Raw genomic sequence first — 17,922 nt, 5'->3', positions numbered from 1 at the left:
TACGCCACAACTTTGGTGGCGTATAAAATATTCGCAAAACAAACTGCGAATTTAAGCTACTGACAACGCTATTTTTGCGCACAACAACCTCGCACTTTGGGTGCACTCGCGCAAACTCCCGTCTCATTTGCGTGCCATTTGCGAAAATTTATTCACACTGCGAATTCGCAAAAGACGGAAAGACGGACAGCGCGGCGCAATATATTAGCGTTCAGGGAAAAAACCTGCGCAATACAACCATTAGCGCTGCACAAACTTTATAATTGACCCCCAGTAAGTCACTGTTCTGCTGTCCATGGTGCTGAATGATGGAACTTTGGTTTCCAACTTCAGAACTCACTGAGACTTATTTATCCTCCAGTTTTTGAATTTGAGTTTTTGTTTTTAAGACTCAATGGGGGGGGGGGGAAATCAGAAAACGGTGATATTGAGACGAAATAAAAGTTATAATAAAATTGTTGGATTTCCCGTCATATTCACAATGTTCTATCTCTGCTTCTGTGAATTTATCTTTTAAACAGAATAGTTTCCAGATTTTGTCTTTCACACAATATTTTAAATGACATTTCACCGACATTTTCTCAGAATTTGTCTTTAGCTCTTCCTAATCCTGGTGCTTCTCAGCTGTATATTTGCCTAATGATTGTGCCTTTCAGAGAATAGAGTCCCTGTCACTTTAACAGGTCAATTCGGCAGAAAATACCCTTTATCACATATCCATTCCCATTATTTATCTCACCTAGGAATATGCCCAGTAGCCCAAGATCCCAGTTCAGCTTCCGTTGTGTATGTGCTGCTGACTGATCAGCAAGATGGGAGCTGGAGTAGAAGGGACACCGTTAAAAACGGGTGCAGAACTACTGGGCAGCTCTGGGCATGATGGGGGGTGGGCTGTGTACTGGCACAATAACTAACATTTGCCAGGTTGGCTTTACTTCAACTTTAAATAAAGATCTATAATATATCTATATTTACTCCAAATGCTAACATGGTCTCATTCATTGAGCAAAAAAATATCAAAATAATACACGAGATAAAACATGTTTTTGTCACTTATTTTATGTTGGAAATAAACAACTTTTATATATAAAAATAACAAACTGTTTTTCTTCTTCTTTATAAACCTATTGTTATTCATTTCTGAAAACAGGGCTTGTACCCTGACCATAGGCTGCTAATCCTCATCGATATGCTAATTAGTCCCCCATACTGCACCTAAAGACCCCCATACACAGGCCAATAAAAGCTGCAGACAGACAGAGTCGGCAGCTTATTGGCCCATGTGTGGGGCCATCCGACGGGCTTTCCCGATCTATATCTGGCCGACTCTCGTTTGGGAAGGTTAAAAAATCCTGTTGGCTTGCGGGCGCATCTGTGCGTTTATGCAGTCCCTCGATCCGGCCAGCCATATAGGATGCATTATGATCCAATCATTGGGCTCTAGGGCCCTTCAATGTGGGCATATCGGGGCGATGTTGTCAAACGAGCGGATCTCTACGTCTGTGGGCACCTAAAAAGCGCGGTGAATGGAGATTGGATGAAACAACGCAGAGCTGATACAGGTGAAAGTGATACACTGAGCTTTACTACATTTTTAAAATGTCGGGAAAAAATATTGTAAAAAAATGACGAATTCTTCTCGGTTTTTGACGTTCGAATGGCATATTCACAAAAGTGTTTGTAATTAAACTGTTCCTTCTTTTACCAGAATATGAAAAGTGTTGGTTGAGTCGGTATCTTAGAGGATTTCTGAAAATGGAGACTGTATTTATACCACTTTTAACACCAAAAAAATATGCTTCCCCCAACTTTGTGAATTCCCCCCAATATGTTTTAATCTAAAAAAAATACTTGATCGAATAATAATGTAAAAAAAACTGGATTGCAACAAATTTGAATTCTACTCATCATTTTCAGTGAGTCTACAAATTCTCAAAAAAACTTGCTTGAAGGGATACTGTCATGGGATTTTTTTTTTTTTCAAAATGAATCAGTTAATAGTGCTGCTCCAGCAGAATTCTGCACTGAAATCCATTTCTCAAAAGAGCAAACAGATTTTTTTATATTCAATTTTGAAATCTGACATGGGGCTAGACATATTGTCAATTTCCCAGCTGCCCCAAGTCATGTGACTTGTGCTCTGATAAACTTCAATCACTCTTTACTGCTGTACTGCAAGTTGGAGTGATATCACTCCCTCCCTTTTCCCCCCCAGCAGCCAAACAAAAGAACAATGGGAAGGTAACCAGATAACAGCTCCCTAACACAAGATAACAGCTGCCTGGTAGATCTAAGAACAACACTCAATAGTAAAAACCCATGTCTCACTGAGTCACATTCAGTTACATTTAGAAGGAAAAACAGCAGCCTGCCAGAAAGCATTTCTCTCCTAAAGTGCAGGCACAAGTCACATGACATGGGGGCAGCTGGGAAATTGACAAAATGTCTAGCCCCATGTCAGATTTTAAAATTGAATATAAAAAATCTGTAAAGAACCGATTCATTTTGAAATTTTTTTTTTTCCCATGACAGTATCGCTTTAAAGGAGAAGGAAAGGCCTATTTATTTGGGGTGCCATAAGCTAGGCTGTAAATATTTATATAAGTGTCTGTATATACTTATCTCACTGCGGGCTGGTGCTCCTATCAGCAGAATCCTGCAAAAGTCTGGGGGTTCTTCCAGCAAGCACCACAGAGCAATCGGCTTCCTTCTTCTTCGGTTTTCAATTTTTACACATGCGCAGTAGAACGAAATAGCCGACTTCTTCGTTAAAGTTTGGCTTTTTGCGCTACTGCTCATGCGCACCCGCGAGACGCAGGAAGATGATCTCTCCATGGTTGCTCATTGGAAGAACCCTGGGCCAGTGCCATTTCTGCTGATAGGAACACTGGCCCAGGATGTGAGGCAAGTATATACAATAACTTGGGGTGCCCCCAAGTAAATACAGCCTTTCCTTCTCCTTTAAATTTTGCCAAGACCACTGCCATTGCCTTCTCAATGACATATATAAACTCACAAGCTTTCAGAGGTCGAGTTTTTTTGGGGTTTTTGAACGCTCCCAAGACGCAACATTGTGCATCCAACTTCAATGTGGTTGCATTTACTCGGTATGGACTTTATTTGCCCGTCTCCCGCTCCAACATAGTAAGTCCCAGCATGAAGCCCAGTTGTCCTCTGAAATCATACAGGAGTATGGATCATACTTAACAGATGGCCGTCTTTCCTTGTTAAATACCAATATATTCTAACAGGTGGGGTTCAACCTACAGCTCTCCAGAAAACCCCAAAACCTAACTGCTATGAGCTGGAAGCAGTGGAGAAACAACTAGAGGACAATATGGCTGCTGGTGGCTGTCCAATACCATTTTATATCAAACCTGGCACTGGTTTCTGCAGTAGCATTGCACAGTCTGAATTCTGTGGGTCAGGTCAGCAAAACACTTTCTACCAGAAGCAGATAGGACTGCCCCCCCCCAAGTATAATCAGTGCTTTCCAAATCTTTCAGCATTTATTCTCCAGCCATCTACCATACAGTCTTGCACTGGTCAGGCTGGGCAGACCCATGCCCGACCCGCACCAGCAACCCAATATGCCCCCCCTACAGAGGCCGACCACCTGGACCACAAATATCTAAATTACCATCCGACCCAAGACCTACAAATCCAGAAGAGATGTCACCATGGACCTGAGATGGATCAATCGGGCATAGGCATGTATGTATTGAGAATGGGTTAGAGTTAGTGACAATTTGTTGACCTGGGCATCTCTATCCCACAGATTTCTTTGTATGACATCATGGAGTGCATGACATCATCCCTGAACATGGGGTGCATCAATTATCCAATAACTGACAACAACAAGCAATAAATTGCACAGCTCTAACGGCTAAAGGGCTCCCCAACCGTATGTTTCCACGGGCGCATTTGTGTTTAAAGGAAAACACAGAAGGATTAAAAGACCAAAACTTTTTAATTTATTTAGAAAAAAACAAAACAAAAAAAAGACTGACTGACAAACAAAAAAAAAAAAAGAGCATCCGGATTTCACAGTTGGTAAAGTCAGCCCGCTGCCACCTAGAGGCCAGGGCAGGAACGCTTAACGGGTTAGAGCAGCATTAAACATTGTATCAAAACTTTACAAAGGGGAGTTAAGCTTCCATGATCCCATTCTCTCCTCTAGGGGACACATTAATGGTTGCTCACTAGTCCCTTCCACAAACAGTTGCCCCATATCCCCTGACTGTCGGCATCTTGATGCAATGTGCAGCAGAGGGAGCTGGACCCACCCAGTGAGAGGTAAAGCGTTAGGGGGATGATTGAGGCCCATCTCATCAGAAGGGACATTATATGGCAACCCCAACTTATCCGGACACTGGATCTGCAGTGGCTTAAGAAGGGCAGGGGTGGTGTTGCTTGTATGTTTCATGATGTTCAGCTGTGGGAAAGTTATTAGTGTTTAAAACAAGGAGAAAGGTATAGGAATAAACCAAACAAAGCACCGAGGGGTGCCATATATGTACCAGCTTCCAGCCAACATGGCCAGTACACAGAGAGAAGCACAGCCTCCATCAGCTAGAATCATCAATCTGGATCATTCTATCCAAATTCTAGATCCTACCCACCTCAGTACTCAAAACTTACAACCTTCCAGCTGATGAGAACTGCTACTCCCAACATCCCTTAAAGCCTATGCTGCTCTGGGAATGGGCAGGGGGTTTGATCAAATTTTCTAAGTTCATTCCCACAATACCCAAATATCTAGAACCAACCTAGGATATGGATAGGAAGATTATACCATTCGTGTAGACATGGTGTGTGGGTTACGTATATTGCGTAGCATGTGGGACCACAGATGTTGTGCAGCGGTGCATAGAATGGGAGTCATCCTACTAGTTGAGTTCACTGGGGTTAATCTCCATAGGCAAAGGTAACGGCAAGCAGTTTGGCAGGTCCCATCATCATGCAAGAATGCAGAGAGAGAGAGAGAGAGAGAATGGTCTATCCACAGACACATCTATTATAGGAATGGAACAATAGGTTCCAGGAGAGTTATGGGGAACTGAATGCAGCCCTTGGTGTTGCAACCTGACCCTTGCACATCAAGTAATAATTTGCAATCATTTGTATTGAGTTCATTGGGCAGTTGGTACTGCTATTTAATCATATAAAGCTTCCCTCCTTAGTTCATCTTTGTGTGGTCAACAATAAGAGCCCACACTCCAAGGGGCCACACTTTATATACGAGGGATAATACATAGGGTAGAGAAATGCAGGGCTAAGCCACTGCTCCCCTGTAACACAAGGATGTAGGAGATATACGAGGCTAAGGTGCAGGGTTGGTGATAGAGAAGCAGGCAGAGCCCTGGACATTAAAGGAGAACTAAACCCTTAAAATGAATGTGGTTAATAATCCCATATTTTATATACTAAAATTATTGCCCCAGCCTAAAGTTTCAGCTTGTCAATAGCAGCAATGATCCAGGACTTCAAACTTGTCACAGGGGGTCACCATCTTGGAAAGTGTCTGTGACACTCACATGCTCAGTGGGCTCTGAGCAGCTGTTGAGAAGCTAAGCTTAGGGCTCATCACTAATTATCCAGCAGAAAATGAGCTTCCCCTGTAATATAAACTGATGCTACAGGGCTGATTATTAAATTCTGATGCTAATTGCACTGGTTTCTGTGCTGTCATGTAGTAATTATCTGTATTAATTACTAATCAGCCTTATATTGTGACATTTCTATTCTATGTGTACTGTATATTGTGAGTGGGTCCCTAAGCTCAGTAAGTGACAGCAGCACAGAGCATGTGCAGTGAATCAGCAGAAAAGAAGATGGGGAGCTACTGGGGCATCTTTGGAGACATAGATCTTTACTGCTAAAGGCCTGTGGTTACCTTGGGCTGGTACAGAAGTCCAAAACATAATGTACAATATTTCTAGCTACTTCTTTAGTTAAGTTTTAGTTCTCCTTTAATGACTCCCAATAGGGCCAAGCTTTGGGCTGACCTTGAGGGATTGGGTATCCTCCATGTAAGAGGTGAATTTGGGGGGAAATTAAGGGATCTGCATTGGAGAAAGTGCATAAGAATGGTAAATAGAACATGAAGCTTTGGGTTAGGTTTCATTCTCCTGCCAGGAGGGCTGGAATTTGTCACTCGTGAATAATAGGAAAAAGGGGCCAGGAAGAAGAAAAGAAACAACGCCCGATTTCTCAGCAGTTGCCGCGACATAGTGAGGATTCCCACGGGGCGACAGTGGTCAGCAACCAGCGTCACAGACAGGCAAGTTGTTCTCATTCCCTCACAGCCCCTTTAATTCAGTCAATGCAACCGGGAGGCAGAGTGGGAACCGCATTTTAGCCGCAGCCATGGAATGTGGCAGTTATAGGTCATAAAAAAGCAAATGTGCCAGCTCTGCAGTGAGGTAGCAAATAAAAGGTACAGGTGCTAAATGAGCTGCTGTTTTAAACTTGCACAGCCACTGCCTTTAGCCAATTAGTTCATGGAATGGGGGTTTATAGAAATGGCAATTAACCTTGGGCTACTTGCATTCATGGGGCTCAGGACTAAGGACCCTGTGTGGGGCCATGTTAATAATAATCCAACTGCAGCTGCCCAGGTACTTGAGAAAGGGAAAGCTCTATAGAGCGCCTGTGCAAACCCTTATCAGAAAGAAAATGATTTCCAACTGGATGAAAGTCCAGGACACTCCTCAGAAGCGGCACCAGCTTGAGTCCCTACAGAAGGCTACACACCTGCATCATATCATTACAGTTACACCTATAGAACGTTTTCCTATAGTAAGAGGTAACGTTTGGCACTGAAGACTCCTAGAAAAGCTGGTGGGGGTTATAGTTCTGCAACAACTGCGATAGCTAAAGGTTCAAAAGGAAGTAGACTCCCCTCCACGATTCCACGCGGCCTTTTCTTGCCCTTAAGAACAGGTGTATATGAGAAAGGTACAGCAAGATACACAAGTATATCGCCAGGCATTAAATATATAAAAAGTGAGGCGCTGGTTATTATATACCAATTTATAAATTAAAAAAAAAAGGGAATAAAAGTGAGAAGTTCCTGTAGAACGTGCCTCTGTGCAGCATTGGTCAGTTCCTGGGTAAGAAGGTCTTCGGAAGGTCCATCATGCAATCCTCAAAAGGAATTAAGGTTGAGTGGAGGTGCTTGGAAGCCAATCAGTGAGAAGAAGTGGTGGTGATCCTCATCGCTGACTCTGATCCTCATATTGGACTCCGGCCCAGCAGAGTAGGGCTCTACATCCATGCAAGATTCCATCACTTGGTGGCCACTAGACTGTTGCAGCAGTGGGATTATCACTAGCAGGAGCCTGTCCCCCCACTATCCCAGACTCCCATGCTAAGATATTTTGCAATTGGTTCTTGAGCAGTTCTGAGGGGGGCTCTGCGGCGGCCGGATGGATTTTGAACGTTTAAGACTGTTGCCCTTGCTTCCCCCTCCGCTTCCTGTGGCTCCTCCGCTGCTGCCAGCCACAGAATAGGACCGTCCATGCATCATCACGGCATTCATTCCGTTGGCCATGGAAAAGGACTTGAGGTGACTCTTGATGGCCACGGGCAAGGGTAGCTTGTCAATGAGGTGCACTGGGGTGCAGGAGACAATGGCACGGCAACAAAGGTCCTGCAGACTGAACACTGGAATTGAAGAGAGAGTGTCCATCAGAAAATGTTCTTTATATTACACCATGTCATGTGACCCATACAGCCCTACAAGAAGGCATGCTACTGGCAGCATTAGACCTAGTAACGAAGATCAGTAACCCTAATAACTAGTTAGCAATATAAAGTCCAGGTTGGATCCCTTAGGCCAACAGCCCTCTATCAGTAATGATTCATGACTTCAATGTTGCTCGGTGCAGCTCCCCTTATTGGATCTTATGGTTGTTCTTCTATTGGGTGTCAATGACACTGCACATGCTCAGTTCATTCTGGGCTGCTATGGAAAACTAAGCTTAGGCCTTATGCCGTATATTGTGAGTGGGTAAAGTAAATGGCAGCAGCCCAGGGCATGTGCTGGGAATCAGCAGAGAAAGGGGCAATGGTGGCCTTGGGACGGTACAGAAGGCCAAAAACTAAGCTGTTGCCTTTTTAGCGCAATTCTTTGCCGAGGATTATTTGTCCTTTAGCCAACACCCATTGTAATGAAATATATCAATATGAAAGGCTTAGGAAATGCTGTCAAGAAAACTTAGAAGAAAATTACGGTTAGAAATTAATTTCTCGATCATCCCTGCCAATGGAAACTGCTCACATTAGACCTATAAGTAATGGGGTAGCGGCGCAGTAAGTGCTGGAAACATTGCTTCATTTATTATGTTGGACTATTGCCTGGAGTACTTTCCAGCCAAAAGGATACAGAGACCTTGGCTCTTTGCTTCTTGCACCAAATGCAGAGAGATAAGAGAATAGGGAACAGTTGTGCTTTACTAAACGTCTACAGGAAAGCCCAGACTTGTGCAGAGCAGGAAATGCACCTCTTTAGGGAAGTGTGAGGCCTGGCTGCTGCTTCTGATCTAGGATTTTACACAAGAATAGGGAGTGCAGAATATTGCAGTGACGGTGTAAGGAAGGGAAGATTCAATGACACCTTGGTTTAGGACATGCAGGGAAACCCTGACTGTGGCACCATGGTACCTTAATGCTTAGGGTGAAGGTGATTATATTATAGATGTTCTATTCTATATGTGTAACAAAGAGACTAGCCAACAAGCAGCCATCCAAATATGAAAGTACAATTCCACCTTCATTTACCTAAAGCTCAAGCCAGTCTGTAAGCACAGGGCCCCTGCCCAACAGTAGCAGCCGCACTCCTGAGAATAGTCCTGCTCCCATATACATTGTCATTCTGAGAGTCTGGCTGGAGAGGTTGGGCAGGAGCCTCTGATTATAAAATAGCTTTAATTCGGTGACGGTCCATGGGAGCAGTGAAACCATACTTATTGCTCCACTGATATTACATGGCCAGATACCCCAAATTCCCCCAGGGAACAGCTCACAATCTGAATAGCTGGTACTTCTAAAGGAGGGTGATGGCCTCTGGGAAGCAAAAACCCACATGGGGGGGGGGGGGCTACATATAGGTGGAAGAAAATCCTGCCCCAACTATGATCCCTGGTGTCTGCGCTTATCACCGACTGAAGTGTTCCTTTGGTTGTCCAAACCTCCTGTAGACAGGACATTTGAAAAACTGAGCACAGAAAGAAAGGCTACAGGTATAGCCATAACATCAGGCACATTTTTCTTCAGTCATCAAGTGTCCTGCCTCCTGGAGGATGGAGCTTTACCCCACGGGTCTACAGTGTCCCCCAAAAACACAGGAGAACTAAACTAACACTGGACACTTACCTTTGTTTGGTCTCCACATCTTCTCCATCCCATGCCTCATCAAGACAATGCGGGACAGCTCCGTGAAGGACTCCGTTACGTTAAAGTTGCAGAGGGGGCTGACTTCAAAGAAGGTCATGCCGTTCTTCTCAGCATAGCTGCGCGCTTGCTCAGTGGGCACCTGCCTCTTGAACGCCAAGTGGAGTCGGTTCCCAACAAGTATCCGAGGGACCCCCGGCGCATGCTTGTATGCGAAAAGGATTAAATGGAAGAGGGCAGTTAGAGGTCTGACAATAACTGGAGATAAGTAGCTGGGTAATTATGTTTTTAAAGAAGAAGGAAAGGCTAAAATTAAGTAAGTTCTATTAGAAAGGTCTATATAAATACACCAGTAAACCCTCAAAGTAATGCAGCTCCAAGTCCTCCGTCAAAAGAAACACCACATTTCTTTCCTTCTATTGTGTACACATGGGCTTCTGTATCAGACTTCCTGTTTTCAGCTTAAACCTCCAGGGTTTGGGCTTGAGCATGCTCAGTTTGCTCCTCTCTCCCTCCCTTTTCACCCTCCCTGCTGTAAACGGAGCCCAGAGCTATGAGTGAGCAGGAAGAGACTCAGGCAGGAAGTGATGTCACAACAAGCTAATATGGCAGCTGCTATCCTAAACAAACAGAGAGAGAGCTTCTAGAGCCGTTTACTCTGGTTCGACAAAGCATTCTACAAAATAAATATAGCGTTCTAGCTTGCACTATTGTGGCTAATCTATTGGCAATAAACTGCTTCGGTAGCTTTCCATCTCCTTTAATGGATTCAGCATCACAGCCTATTGACCTATCAGCAAGAACTGTCCCAAGTTACCCTAAGTGAAACTAAGTGTGAGTGCCAGTAAAGCTGACTCTACAGCCAGCAGAATGCATCAGTAAAGTGTCAGCCTTGCTCGCTGCCAATCATTTTATTATAGACTTCTGTGCAATAGAGGATTTGCAGCCCCCTAGTATTATCAGGCTTCCCATACAGAACAGCCAAAGGCTTTCTACACCGTCTCTGCTCCACTGGGGCTTAGTCTTTGAACCCATCTTCTTAGGATTCTTACCTCATCTATCTCTTTGATCCAGCGATCTATCCCATCGAAAGACCACCGGTTAGTGATGTCATACACCAGGAGAATTCCCTAGAAGGCAAAACAGGAGAAGCAGCTGTACTGGAGTGTGAAGCCATAATTACTGGGAACACAACACCCCCCCCATTCTACCCTGGGCTCAGGTGCACTCAGAAAAGGGGCAGAAGAATCGACTGAGACAACATTGCTTTAATTTGTAGCCAAGGCCACAGGGGAATCATTCCAGGTATCCATGAATGTCTGGTACAAATCACAGCTTTTTATTTCCCCTTGTTGGGACACTTGCTACACATCATACAGACAATTGGCCCATTCCCCCATTCTGCTAGCCACTTCTGCTCCTCATTCATTGACCATCTGCACTTTTATATTAATGCACCGATTTTAGACTGAATGAATAATTCATGGACGGGAGGAGGAAGAGGAGGGGGGATGTAAATCAGCAGCAGCTCAAAAACTGCACAAAGACAATGATTTTCCTGGCTGCCCATATGGTGCAAATCAATAATGAGTTTTGATTGGGACAATGAGAAAAGCAGCATTTATTTAATATACTTTATTACAAATCTGCACAGGAGAGTGTAATATAGTCAGTTACATTAGTGTGGGGCTTATATGCTCCAGTCTACATACGGTTTGGGGGAATAAAAAACAGAAATCTTACTTTGCTTTTAGGCAATAGAGACCAAGGATAAATGCAACTGTCCCACAAGGTATGATCAGTTAGCCTTTATAATAATAATAATAATAATAATAATAATAATAAAAAATGTAGCCTGTATATTTACTACATTGCTGCCTGGAGAGGCTAATCAGCTGTGATAGGAAGAAATACAATTCATGGAATTTAAACCTACTACATATATCAAATAATGGTTGTTTAAGGAATTGCTGTTCCTGGTACAAATTAAAGGAACAGTAACGTCAAAAATAAAAGTGTTTTAAAGTAATGAAAATATAATGCAGTGTTGCCCTGCACTGGTAAAACGGCTGTACTATTGTTTATATAAATAAGCTGCTGTGTAGCAATGGGGGCAGCCATTCAAAGGAGAAAAGGCTCAGGTCACAGAGCAGATAGCAGATAGCCTCTGTCTGTCTAATGGTGTTATCTGTTATCCATTAGTTAACCTGTGCCATATAGCCATTTTTCAATTCCCGCCATTGCTCCACACCAGCTTGTCTATATGAACTATAGTAGTGTTTCTGAAGCAAACACAACAGTTTTACCAGTGCAGGGCAACACTACATGATATTTTCATTAAAACACATTTTTTGGTGTTACTGTTCCTTTAAGCAGAGCCATTAGTGATTATGGGGCTGTATTTGTGGGTTATATACAGTACACTATACCAGTGATGCCAAACCAGTTGCTCTCCGACCCCTTGGATGTTGCTCCCAGTGGCCTCAAAGTGGGTGCTTCTCTTTGAATTTTACTAGTATAAGTGCTAGGGATGCATCGAATCCACTATTTTGGATGCGGCCGAATCCTTGGTGAAAGATTCGGCCGAATACTGAACCGAATCCTAGTTTGCATATGCAAGTTAGGGGCAGGAAAGTAAAAAGTGGAAAAAATTCTTCATTTGTGACCAAAAGTCACATGATTTCCCTACATGCCCCTAATTTACATATGCAAATTAGGATTTCGTTTGGCCAGGCACAAGGATTCGGCCAAAATGCAGAATCCTGGATTCAGTACATCCCTAATAAAAACCATGTATACTGTCAAACAGAGCCTACTGTAGGCCACCAGTCCACATATCTGCCAATCACAGCCCTTATTTGGCACCTTCTAAGAACCTTTATTATGCTTGTGATGCTCGCCAACTTTTGTTTTTATTTGACTGTGGCTCACAGGTAAAAAAGATTGGGGACCTCTGCACTATACAAATGAATGGTGCTCGCGGGCTCTAAGACAGGCGGTGGGCAGGGTTCTGCAGTACTTTTCATGGCAGAGTGATTGACATCTGCTGTCTGGGCTCCTCTAGCTCTGCTCTTTTCAGTCTGCTCCACAGAACTGGGTCTAAGCATCAGGCACATGCGCTGGCTGAATGAGCACAGTACAGTACTTGCCAGTGGTGGGGGTGTGCATCTTTAAAGGGGTAGTTCACCTTATAGTTTACGTTTAGTATTTTATAGAATGGCAACTTTTGATTTGGCCTTCATTCTTCTTATGGCTATTTCCATTGGCCCCATTTAAAAACAAATGCTCTGTAAGGCTACAAATGTATTGTTATTGCTACTTTTTATTACTCATCTTTCTATTCAGGCCTCTCCTATTCATGCTCCAGTCTCTTATTCAAATCAGTGCATGGTTGCTAGGGGAATTTGGACCCTAGCAACCAGACTGCAGAGTGCAAACCGGAGAGCCGCTGAATAACTCAAATAATAAAAAATGTATATCAATTGCAGATTGTCTAGGAATATCACTCTGTACATAATACTAAAATGGGATTTAAAAGGTGAACAACTCCTTTAAAGTCATACTATTGTGTTCCCCATGCAGAGCACAGGCTCCATCAGCCCACAATTCACTGAACACGGCCTTTGCATTGTGCATTTTTATCTTTGGGCTTTGTGCACTTATTGTGTGTAGTGTACAATTCTTATAGAAGGGTAAACAGAAAGTCCCCATGTCCTTAAGGGTCAGGGTACACAGGCAGATCAGGGAGATTAGTCGCTCAGCAACAAATCTGCTCTTCTTTGGGGTGACTAATCTCCCGAATTGCCTCCCCACCGGCTAAAATGTAAATTGCCGATGGGATAGCACTCTAAATGATTTGTTTTCCTCGTTATGCGTCTTTGGAAAACGAATTGCTCCGAGTGCCATCCCGCCGGCGATATATATCGGGGAGATCAGTCGCCCCAAAGAAGACGAGATCTGTTGCTGGGCGACTAAACTCCCCGAATCTGCCTGTGTGCCCTGACCCTAAGAGTCTACTACTACGGAGTCAGTAATGACAACAGAACAAGCCTTCCAGGCTTACCTGGGCTCCTCTGGAATAAGAACGGAAGATGGTGCAAAATCGACCCTGGCCCGAAGTGTCCCTGTAGGAGAGAGAAGTGGTAATGTGACCAGTGTTACTTAGAGCTAGGGTACCTATATTCCACAGATAAGCTCTAACTCAACACTGGCTCCTGGTATTCCCATTGTAAGGGTCAAGACCACCAAAGAATATTCAAGCCATTCTTTTAATAAAAAAATAAAAAAACACAACATTTCCTATTTTTATGATATAAATAGTAATGAAAAAAATGCATAAACGAACTGCTGCCTTTCCTAATCTGTAGCCTTTTTGTATTCAGGAGTATCTTATTATACATACGGCCTATCTGCAGACTGGTTATTGTAGCAGATTGTCTTCTGAAAACAGTGAATTAGCAGAACCAGTGAAACGATTTTCATTTTCATGTTTAGTGCAACAAGTAGTAAAAACAATATACAAGAAATAGGGGACACAGGGGGGAGATTTTTTTTAAAAAATTGCTCAAAGTTTTCAAATGCAGAATAAAGGTACAATTCATCCAGATCTATAGTAAATTATTTGGTATTTGGCTGAACCCAAAAATGGTGTTGGTAGTATGTTATAGCACACTGGATAGAATATGGCACAAATGATTATAAGGCACTATGTATAAAGGGGTATTTCACAGAATACAGAGGGGCACCAAGCCTTACCAAAGCTCCAGTTTGACCCGCCGGCCATCCAGCAGAATGGTAGTCGTTTTGTAGTCAATACCTGGAATGAAAAAGACATACATCCTTAAAGGGGATCTCGGTAATTCAGGCGCAGATTCGGAACGGTTACAATTTTGCAACATTTAGTTGATACATTTCTCAGCAGCATCTGTGGAGTATTAGCAACTGTTGTATCAATTCTAACAGCTGCCTGTAATGAAACTTAGGGTTTCTGCTCAGCAGGGACAAACATAAAAAATGTATCAACTAAATGTATCCATTTAGAACAGCTTACAGGGTCGGCGACCCCCCCTCCCAGAGCTGCTTTAGAAGGTGAAAAATTACACTTCAATATCAGAAAAACTGTGACACATAGAAAATAGAAAGTAATTGGAAGAAGTCATTATTTCTGGTTGTCTATCTGAAAACAGCTAGTTGTTTGAAGGTGAACAAGCCCTTTAAAAGGAGCATATTGAGCAGAATTGGGCCCTGTCACATACAATATATTATAATTGGCATTATGTCTGCAAATGGATATGCTTGGAGTCAAACACAATGATATTTTTGTGCAACAGTCACAACTCAAGGCAATAAGCAAGACTAAGGCTACGGCCAGACCCTAACCCACTGCTTTACAACAGACACCCAAAACAACCTAAAGTCCCCTTCCATTTTATCACCCATACCAGCACCCAGCTCAACTCCCCACAGAGGTCATAAATGGACAGAATCAACTTCCCATCAGCAATAAGAACGAAGAAAATAGAGCAGGCTGTAGTGTCCCATTTTGTGTAAATGTGCCATGGGGTTCAACAGCTTAAATATCAAATTGAGGGTCATGTTCCTAAAATATGTAGAGGTGGGGACCGGATAAAAATATTACTAAAAAAGGAAGCCGTGTGGATTAGGAAAACTAGAGACTTACTCCCCATGGGTTAAATAAGGAATACAACTTACAAGCAATTTTTCGAGTTTGTTTTTAAGATTTGTGTTTTGCAGATATGTAATTTTTTCTTGCTACTATACGGATATGTAACAAGATATGAGATAACAAGATACTGTGTAACACATTGCACAATTGTAACAACCTTTAAGGATGATAACAAAAATTGTAACAAATTGTATATAATGATAAGGCCAGTAGATTGCGTAATGTGCTCTGTCTATAAAAGGATGTAATTATGTAGCAGTTGGGAAGCTTGAAAAAAGGCCAAGCAATGCCTGAAACGTTGCTGTTATCCAGATCCTTGCCATGTGTATCGAATAAAGGCTTTTTACTTTAAACAAAAACCGGTGCTGTATTTCAAGTTTTCTATAGTATGTGAATGGACGGTGGCCATTAGTTGTACTTGCACTGGGAAACCTTCATTGAATATAAGGTACAACGGAGCTGATTCTACTAAATCTACAAGCACTAGCCATTATTAGCAAGTTCCATTCTCATTTGTGGCACGTTCAAGTGAAGGGCACAGATTGATGGGTTATAATAGAGGGGGGGAAACTGGGCAGAGGTCAATTCCTGGCACAAGGGCAGATAGGACAGAGCAAGGTTGGCATTTAGGTTTATATACTGTATATGTAAATACAGGTATGGGACCCGTTATTCTAAAATGCTCAGGACTTAGGGTTTTCCAAATAAGGGATCTTTCTGTAATTTGGATCTCCATACCTTAAAGTAGAATTCAACCCCTTACGTTAAAAAAACCCTACCCCCCTCAGCCTAAGTGTTACCCCGGGCAAATGCCCCTAACGTTTTACTTTCCCCTCCGTGCAGATTCAGGCATCGGAGTTCATGGGCGCAATCTTCAGCCGCTTCGGTAATCCTCGTAACGAGTAGGGATGCACTGAATCCACTATTTTGGAATCGGCCGAACCCCCGAGTCCTTTGGGAAACATTCAGCCGAACTGAATCATAATTTGCATATGCAACTTAGGGGTGGGAAAGAGGAAAACATATTTCACTTACTTGTTTTGTGACAATGTCAAGTCAATTCCCTCCCCGCCCCTAATTTGCATTTGCAAATTACGATTCGGTTCGACCAGGCAGAAGGATTTGGCCGAATCCTGATGATATAGGCCAAATCCTGGTCAAATCCCGAACTGAATTCTGGATTCGGTGAATCCCTAGTAATGAGACGTTTCGGCGCATGCACAGTTGACGTGAAATAGAAAATCGCTCCAAACAGAAGAAGATGGCGCCTGTGAATGCCTGAATCTGCACCGAGGGGTAAGTAAAACGTTAGTGGCATTTGCCCGGATTAACACTTAGGCTGGAGGGGAGGAGGGAGGGAGGGGGTAGGGGTTTTTAACAGGGTTGAATTCTCCTTTAAGTCTACTAGAAAATCATGTAAACATTAAATAAACCCAATAGGCTGGTTTTGCCTCCAATAAGGATTAATTATATCCTAGTCTGGATCAAGTACAAGGTTATATTTAAAGATTACAGAGAAAAAGGAAATCCTTTTTAAAAGTTTGGATTATTTGGAGAAAATGCAACTATGGGAGACAGCCTTAACAGAATTCAGAGCTTTCTGGATAGCGGATTCTAAACAGTATAAGTGAAGCCCATACTTTCATCTTTCATGTATCTGTTTATGCTTGCTTGTGTTCTCCCCACTGTACTGATATGTGTTATGTTTGGCCCTGGGCTTCATGTCATGGGAAATGTGAGCTGGAAGAGCCCGTCCTGACTCATGTCCCGTGTGGGGCTCCGTGTGATGGAACAGGGCAAGGCAGAAGCTCCAGTTCTCATGGCTGTACTGCATTCTCTCTTCTATCTGCCTAGCGCTGTGTCCTAACCCATTACATGCTGCTGACTCCATAGCAGTGGGACAGAAAGGCAATACCTCTGGGGTGGAACATTCAATTATTCAATGCGCACATGCAAAGAACATTATGCTAAATGTATTGTGCAGTCATCAAAAGTGTGTTTGGCTACAGAATCTCTATTAAGTATAAAGTACAAACTTAAAGGGATACTGTCATAGGAAATAGTTAATAGTTAGTGTTTCTCCAGCAGAATTCTGCACTGAAATCCGCTTCTCAAAAGAGGAAACAGATTCTTATATTCAATTTTGAAATCTGACATGGGGCTGGACAGTTTCCCAGCTGCCCCCAATCATGTGACTTGTGCTCTGATAAACTTCAATCATTCTTTACTGCTGTACTGCAAGTTGGAGTGATATCACCCCCCTCCCTTTCCCCCCCCCAGCAGCCTAACAACTAGGGATGCACCGAATCCACTATTTTGGATTTGGCCGAACCCCCGAATCCTTTGCGAAAGATTCGGACGAATACCAAACCGCATCAGAATCCTAATTTGCATGTGCAAATTAGGGGTAGGAAGGGAAAATATTTTTTTAATTCCTTGGTTTTTTTTTTATAAAAAGTCACGCGACTTCCCTCGCCATCCCTAATTTTCATATAAATATTAGTATGTGGTTCGGCCGGCAGGAGGATTAAGTCAAATCCAAACCCTGCTGAAAAAGGACAAATCCTGGCCGAATCCCGAACCGAATCCTGGATTCGCTGCATCCCTACTAACAGAACAATGGGAAGGTAACCAGATAACAGCTCCCTGGTAGATCTAAGAACAGTACTCAATAGTAAAATCCAGGTCCCACTGGGACACATTCAGTCACATTGAAAGCACATGACCAGGCAAAATGACCTGAGATGCACCTACACACCAATATTACAACTAAAAAAAATGCACTTGCTGGTTCAGGAATGAAATTTTATATTGTAGAGTGAATTATTTGCAGTGTAAAC

At 42.9% G+C, this 17,922-nt stretch overlaps 1 protein-coding gene across 1 annotated transcript in view; it reads right to left on the bottom strand.

Moving 5' to 3' along the window:
• Nucleotides 1–3,951: 3,951 nt before the first annotated feature.
• rab40c.S (RAB40C, member RAS oncogene family S homeolog) overlaps nucleotides 3,952–17,922 on the bottom strand; it is a 29,398-nt gene continuing 15,427 nt past the window's right edge. Inside the window, 5 exon segments of the mRNA NM_001094720.1 lie at nucleotides 3,952–7,668; nucleotides 9,379–9,601; nucleotides 10,449–10,526; nucleotides 13,460–13,520; nucleotides 14,152–14,212. Of these exon segments, the coding sequence (NP_001088189.1) occupies nucleotides 7,373–7,668; nucleotides 9,379–9,601; nucleotides 10,449–10,526; nucleotides 13,460–13,520; nucleotides 14,152–14,212 (719 nt within the window). The 3' untranslated portion in view covers nucleotides 3,952–7,372.

Source organism: Xenopus laevis, chromosome 9_10S (assembly GCF_017654675.1).
Source record: "Xenopus laevis strain J_2021 chromosome 9_10S, Xenopus_laevis_v10.1, whole genome shotgun sequence".
Classification (NCBI taxonomy): domain Eukaryota; kingdom Metazoa; phylum Chordata; class Amphibia; order Anura; family Pipidae; genus Xenopus; species Xenopus laevis.
This window is presented reverse-complemented; position numbering and strand designations above follow the sequence as displayed.